Source organism: Portunus trituberculatus, chromosome 32 (assembly GCF_017591435.1).
Source record: "Portunus trituberculatus isolate SZX2019 chromosome 32, ASM1759143v1, whole genome shotgun sequence".
NCBI classification, from domain to species: domain Eukaryota; kingdom Metazoa; phylum Arthropoda; class Malacostraca; order Decapoda; family Portunidae; genus Portunus; species Portunus trituberculatus.
In genome coordinates, this window is record NC_059286.1 from 14609504 (window position 1) to 14617003 (window position 7500).

The 7500-nt window shown below is 49.7% G+C and overlaps 2 protein-coding genes across 2 annotated transcripts in view; both read right to left on the minus strand.

Annotated features, from left to right (window-relative positions):
* Window positions 1–5697, minus strand: part of LOC123511929 (probable phospholipid-transporting ATPase IA) — a 47349-nt gene extending 41652 nt beyond the window's left edge. The window contains 2 exon segments of the mRNA XM_045268034.1: window positions 1289–1539; window positions 5496–5697. Coding sequence (XP_045123969.1) covers window positions 1289–1539; window positions 5496–5697 — 453 coding nt within the window.
* Window positions 5698–5720: 23 nt separating this feature from the next.
* LOC123511986 (translation initiation factor IF-2-like) lies at window positions 5721–6356 on the minus strand. Its single transcript, XM_045268095.1, has one exon. The coding sequence runs from the start codon at window positions 6354–6356 to the stop codon at window positions 5721–5723; it is 636 nt and encodes a 211-aa protein (XP_045124030.1).
* Between the last annotated feature and the right edge of the window lie 1144 nt (window positions 6357–7500).

A 7500-nucleotide genomic window follows, 5' to 3' on the forward strand; every position in this document is an offset into this window, starting at 1 on the left:
GGGAGGGAGGGAAGAATGGAAAGATAATGAGGCTGGCAAAGGAAGGAAGGAAGGAAGGAAGGAAGGAAGGAAGGAAGGAAAGAACTGATAGATAAGCAGTCATGAAGGAAGGAACTCGATAAAGGGAGGGAGGGAGGGAGGGAGGGAGGAAGGAAGGAAGGAAGGAAGGAAGGAAGGAAGGAAGGAAGGAAGGAAGGAAGGAAGGAAGGAAGGAAAGGAAGGAAAGGAAGGAAGGAAGGAAGGATCACATGCTAATCAATAAAAGAGAGAGAGAGAGAGAGAGAGAGAGAGAGAGAGAGAGAGAGAGAGAGAGAGAGAGAGAGAGAGAGAGAGAGAGAGAGAGAGAGAGAGAGAGAGAGAGAGAAGGAAACGAGGAGGAGGAGGAGGAGGAGGAGGAGGAGGAGGAGGAATAATAAATGACGACGGAAAAAAAAAAGACGAGGCCTAAGAAAAAGAAGAAGAGAAGAAAATGAAGATTAAGACAAAATAAAAAAAAACGTAGAAAAATCAGAGTAAAACCTGAAGACAAAAAAAAATAATAAAATTGAAAAAAAAAACGAAGAAAAAAAACGGAGAACAGGAAAACGAACAAGAAAAAAAAAAACGAAGGAATAGAAAAAAAAATCATTAACACTAACAAGGAACTAACTAACTAACAACAAGAACAACAACAACAACAACAACAACAACAACAACAATATCTGCGATGAAGAGAAAAACGAAGAATAAAAAAATCACTAACACTAACAATAAAAACTAACAACAACAACAACAACAACAACAACAACAACAACAAAGGCGATGATGAGGAAGAAGACAAAACGAGAGAAAAAACGAAAACGAAGACAAAGAAGAAAGAATAAAATAATCACTACTACAACAACCACTACTACTAACAACAACAACAACAACAACAACAAAGGCGATGATGAGGAAGAAGAAAAACAAGAAAAATCGAAAAAAAGAATAAAATAATCATTACTATAACAACAACAACAACAACAACTACTACTACTACTAACAACAACAACAACAACAATACCTGCAGCAAGCCGATGATGAGAAAAAAAAGAAAAAAACGAAAAAAAGAATAACCACTACTACTACTACTACGACTACTAACAACAACAACAACAACAACAACAACAACAACAACATTACCTACAGCAAAGGCGATGATGAGGAAAAAGAGAAAAAATAAGAAAAAACGAGAAAAATACAATAATCACTACTACTACTACTACTACTACTACTACTACTACTACTACTACTACTACTACAACAATACCTGCAGCAAGGCGATGATGAGGAAGAAGATATTAGCGTAGCGTCGGAATTGCTCAAACAGAAACATTGGCAGGAAGAAGAGCAGTTTGTAGCGGTACTTGGCGGTGCAGATGGCGTTGGAGCAGTACTTGAAGGGCTGCGGCTCATTGAGGAAGACGGTACGGTAGTCCTGGCCGCCCATTCCACCCCCGCCGCCGCCTCCAAGCCCGCCCCCGCCCTCGCCCTCACTGCCGCCGCCACCTGAGTCGTCATCTGTGGGGTTAAGATGGTTTTGTTAGTGGTTTGAGTTGGTTTGGTTGGGTTTGGATTGGGTTTGGGTTTTTAGGTTGGGTTGGGTTGGGTTGGGTTGGGTTGGGTTGGATTTTGGTTAGGTTAGATTTTATTTTTCTTACTATTTATTTTATTTTTTATTTTCAGGGGGTGGTTGGGTTGGGTTGGGTTGGTTTTACATTAGGTTTGGTTAGATTGAGCTGGGTTTATATTGGGTTGAGTTGGGTTAGATAAATTAGGTTAGGTTAGGTTAGGTTAGGTTAGGTTAGGTTGGGTTAGGTTAGGTTAGGTTAGGTTAGGTTAGGTTGGGTTGGGTTGGCTACATTACGTAAAGTTTCTATGTTGGGTGATATAAATGGTGTTACGGAGTTTTTTTTTATATGTAAGAAGGGAAAACAGGCCAACGACAAAAAAAAAAAAAAAGGCCAACCAGTTGCCAGTCCCCCTACAGATCCGAAAGGTTAGCCAAAAAACAGGGATAAATGTCTTGAAACCTCCCTCTTAAATGAAGTGAAGTTATAGGAAGAGAAAATACAGACACAGGCAGGGAGTTCCAGAGGTTGGCTTTGAGTTAAAAGTACCTTAAGTTTGATTAGGTTGGGTCGGATTAGGTTTGGGTTGGGTTGAGTTGGGTTGGCTTAGGTTAGGTTAGGTTAGGTTAGGTTAGGTTAAATTTGGGGTGGGGTGGGGTGGGGTTACTTCTCAGTGTGATTAGTTGTAGTATGGGTTTGTTTCCGTTGGGTTAGGTCATGGTTAGGTAAGAAATTAAGGTAACAGGTAAAGGTAACACTATAAAAATTACTACCTTAGACAATAGTATGGAAGAAAAGTTTAATTATAATATGTTAGCGTTCAAAAGGTGACTAAGATAAGGGGAAATACATCAACAGGTAAGTAATTAAGGTAACGACAGGTAACACTATCAAATTACTTCGTTACCCTTGACGTATGGAAAATATATAAAGAAAAACGAGATTATTACCTACAGGTCTTAAAAGGTACAGGAAAAACAATAACAGGAAAGTAATTATGGTAACAAATGGTAACACTAAATATAATTACTTCAGTACATTAAACTACAGTGGGATAAAACTGTGCCGTGATGTAAAATTTCTACCAAGTTGCAAGGAAAAATAAATCAAAAATACTCCTCTCGTTTTCTTACCATACGAGAAAAATATAAATAAACAAATAAGTAAATAAAAAATAATGTGCTTCAGACATCAATGTTCTAAGTTGCAAGGAAAAAAAAAGAATTACTCAAGCTTCGTTTTGTTACCCTACGAGAAAAAAATATATATAACTAAATGAATGAATAAATAATGTGGCTTAGACGTAAATTTTCTTCTAACTTATAAGATAAAAATATAATAAAAAGAATGATGACGTTAACTTAGAACAAACCAGCAGGCGAATAAATCAATGAATAAACCAATAAATAAAATGGACAAATGAAAAAAATATGTTGAAACGTCAATTGCTAAGTTACAAATACGAGTAAATAGTAAATACAAGAAGGTGAAGGACAGATATAAGTGAATAAATAAATAAATAAATAAATAAATAAATAAATAAATATATAAAAAAACATGAATAAATAACGAGTTGCCACGTGCTTCATAATAATACAAAAACTGAGCACACTTAATCTACCAGCGTGTTTCTCTCACACTCACCATACCGTCAACAATACTCAGACCACAACACACACCTAAGGAACTACACAGCTACATGGAAAATTACAACTACATTTCTTGCGCTCCAATACTCACACACACACACACACACACACACACACACACACACACACACACACACACACACACACACACACACACACACACACTCTCTCTCTCTCTCTCTCTCTCTCTCTCTCTCTCTCTCTCTCTCTCTCTCTCTCTCTCTCTCTCTCTACGAAGGTGAGGGATATTACAACTGCATTTCCTACACTCTTAAATACTCTAATAATAACCACTTTCCTCCCCCTCCCCCACATCTCTCTCTCTCTCTCTCTCTCTCTCTCTCTCTCTCTCTCTCTCTCTCTCTCTCTCTCTCTCGCTCTCTCTCTCTCTCTGGGTAAGAACCAGCGCTGTGTCATGCTGCATGCTGTGTGCCTGCTGTGCTGCTGTCACCGCCTCACTCGTCATGTAGAGAGCCGGGGGATGCCAAGGGCCGCCCTGTGCCACTGAGGGCCACTGGAGGGTCAGAGTGCCACGGGAGAGCCACTGCTAATGGTAATAGTGCCTAGAGTCGCCACTGAAACTCCTCCTCCTCCTCCTCCTCCTCCTCCTCCTTCTTCTTCTTCTTCTTCTTCTTCTTCTTCTTCTTCTTCTTCTTCTTCTTCTTCTTCTTCTTCTTCTTCTCCTCCTCCTCCTCCTCCTCCTCCTCCTCCTCCTCCTCCTCCTCCTCCTCCTCCTCCTCCTCCTCCTCCTCGTGTTCTTCTATTCCCTCCTCCTCATTTCGTCTAACTGGAAGGCTGATGAATGATGCAGGGGTACTATTCCCAGCCTGCCTGCTGCTGGCTGCCGATAACAAACACACACACACACACACACACACACACACACACACACACACACACACACACACACACACACACACACACACGTAGCCAGACTAGGACGGAATAACGGACAGCCGGCTGGTTGAAGGTAAACACATACATGCATAATATTCTCTCTCTCTCTCTCTCTCTCTCTCTCTCTCTCTCTCTCTCTCTCTCTCTCTCTCTCTCTCTCTCTCTCTTCAGCACATCCTCAGCCTCCAGCACCTGCTCCTTCAAGGGTCGCCTGTTCCTCCTCGGCACTGGAGCACCACAGTTTTGACTTCCAGAGTAACGAGGTCGCCCGCACGTCCCTCCCGCCCCCTTCCCTCCCCTCCCGCGGCTGCCTTAAAGCTGGACGGCCCTCCCTACACGCTCCGCTCTCCCTTCCGCCCTCTCCCCTCACCCTACCGATCTCCCGCTACACCCACGCACTAGGTCACGCTGCTGAAGTCACACACACACACACACACACACACACACACACACACACACACACACACACACAGAGCAGTCTCACTGTGTCTCTGCCGTGACCGCCCCCTTCCCGTCAGCAGGCCCAGCCAGGAAGGGAGGTATTACTAGGAGGGTGGCACGGTGGCAGGCTGGCAGGGTGGTAGGGAGGCAGGGTGGCGGGGTGCAGGAGTAAGGATGATGGTGTGGGTGTGGGAGGGATGAGGATAAGGCAGAAGAAGCAAGTGGACCCGGAAAGAAAAGAAAGAGTCCTCAGACTGACAGACGAGGCGCGTCACCCCCTAAGCTGTCCAACCCAAACCACTGTCTCCCCTCACGTTTCGCCCAGCCAGCGCCGCCACGCTGGCTGCCTCCTCCCCACCCCGAGACGCAACAGGCTGCGGCACCGCCACCTCCCTGCCACAGACACCCCCTACCCTGTGGCCACAGAGTGATGGAAGGCCTCCCTATCTGCTGTTGGCTGTACCCCTCCCTTGCTTCTCAACAGGAAGGCAGGGTGCGTTCCCCTCCCTGAGTCATCACTACCACTGGTCGTCGCCCCGCCTCCATCGCCAGGAGGCAGCGGGGCGTCATAGCCTCCCTAGCCTCCGCTCGCTGCGACAGGACATCCTGGCGTGGCTGAGAGGAGCGGGGCGCGGCCATCTGTATCTCCGGTGCGTGGGGGAAGGATTCAGGATACTTTACGAGATCACAGGCGCTCAGGGACGGCGGGCGCCACGCCATCATGGGGCGCCGCGCCTACAGGGCAACCACCACAGAGAGACAAAGTGGCGGGCACACACACACACACACACACACACACACACACACACACACACACACACACACACACACACACACACACGCGCCGCGGCAGTGCTGGTGCTGGGTGGTGCACTACACATGGGTGCGGGTGCCGGGGTGCCCCGGTGCCCTGGGGTACCTGTCCGTGGGACGAGGCGCAGGGAGGAGAGCGCCGCGTGGCTCGCGTTGTGCCAGGACTTCTGGGAGCCGTTCCAGGGTTGTGCCGGGAAGGACCTGGTGGACAGCGAGCGTGGGGGTGGCGAGATGGGCGTGCTGCCGCTCAGCAGCACGCCCATGCTCTCCTGGCTGGCCAGAGGCGCCTTGCTGCCCAGCACCCACATTTCCTTGGCGAAGGTTGGGGTGGTCAACAGGGGGTGGCTGCCCACCACGGGGGAGCGGGGGCTGCGGGTGAACAGAGGGGTGGGCCATGGGTTGGCCAGGTGCTCCGTGCTGCCGGGGCGTGGAGTTGGGGCGTGGGTGGTGGCGGGGTGCAGGCCTCGTCAGTGTGCTCCAGCGCCGGGTTGTCAAGGCCGGTCGGGACGGAATCAGCTGGCGTTGGTGCCAACAGCTGGTTCTCACTCCGCCCCTCGGCTTCGTCTGGCTCGGAAACATCCTGCCGGCACTCGTGCATGACCAAGGCCTCACCCTCGCCCCTGTGACCATCCTCCGCGTCACGCTGTGCTGGGAGCGCCCAGTGGTTCTGCAGCGGTGCGGCGCCCCACAGGTCCCGGGGCCGAGCGCCGCCGCCCGCCCAGCCTCCCCAGCGGGCCGCGTCCTCGGGGGAGGTGCACAGGGAATGCCTCCCGTCTGAGGAGCGGCGCCGCGACGCGGGGCGGGGGAGGGTGTTTGCTGCAGCGGCGGGCTGCTGCGGCGGTGCCTGGTGGGGGCTGGCGTCCCCGCACTGAGGGGCGTCCTCCGGGCTGGGGGTGGGGGAGGGCGGGTGGAGCGCCGTCCTGTCGTCGTCGGGGTGCAGGGGCCGAGGGCTGCCCGTCCACAACATGCCCCTCACGCCCCCATGCGTGGAGGTCCTGCTCGCCCCATGAGAGGCGGGGCGGGGCAGGCCGGGTCGGGGAAGATCGGGGACCGCCGCTCACACACTACTCGCGGCTGGGTGCACACAGCACAGGCGCCGCCCACACGCGGCACACACACATCACCACACTCATGCAGGCGGGGCGGGGCGTCGGCGCCGAGACACAGTCACCGCAGCAGCAGCAGCAGCTCGATCCCCTCACGCACTCAGCGGCGGCGGCAGCAGCAGCAGGGCGGAGAAAACGGTGTGCCTAGAGATGCCTCACACTTACTGGATGCTGCCTGTGTGTGTGTGTGTGTGTGTGTGTGTGTGTGTGTGTGTGTGTGTGTGTGTGTGTGTGTGTGTGTGTGTGTGTGTCATTCTCTCAGGCTAAACTTCCTTTAAACGATTACGTGACTGGTATCTTTCTTTTTCAGACTTCATCTCTCTCTCTCTCTCTCTCTCTCTCTCTCTCTCTCTCTCTCTCTCTCTCTCTCAATTTGTATGAAAGGTTAGCAAAGGTGAACAGAAATACAACCGCCCCCTCGCAATGTGTGTGTGTGTGTGTGTGTGTGTGTGTGTGTGTGTGTGTGTGTGTGTGTGTGTGTGTGTGTGTGTGTGTGTGTGTGTGTGTGTGTGTGTGTGTGTCCCTACCGGAGACAAATACCGCATCTAGAATCCATAACAAGAGGAGGAGGAGGAGGAGGAGGAGGAGGAGGAGGAGGAGGAGGAGGAGGAGGAGGAGGAGGAGGAGGAGGAGGAGGAGGAAAGGGAAACGAGTACAGAAAAGAGAAGAGGTAATGGAGAGAAGAGGAGAGATGGTAACGAGAGAAGGGATGAGTGACGAGGGAGGGAGGGAGGGAGGGGAAGAAGAGAGGCAATGTAGGGAGAGGGAAGGGAAAATACTGGGGGGGAGAGGAGAGTGAGTGAGAGCTGAGTGAGAGAACGGAGAGAGACAGAGGGGAGGTTCCAATACTTTTCCTCTACTACCTCCCATTCTCTCTCTCTCTCTCTCTCTCTCTCTCTCTCTCTCTCTCTCTCTCTCTCTTTCCATCACCCTTTCCTCTTGAAAATTATAGACAAAACTGAATAAATAAAATAAAATAGATATATAGATAAATAAATGAATAAA

Bases quoted from the DNA above. Each gene is read 5' to 3' on its own strand.
- LOC123511986 (XM_045268095.1), bottom strand. From the start codon at position 6,356: ATGTTGTGGACGGGCAGCCCTCGGCCCCTGCACCCCGACGACGACAGG.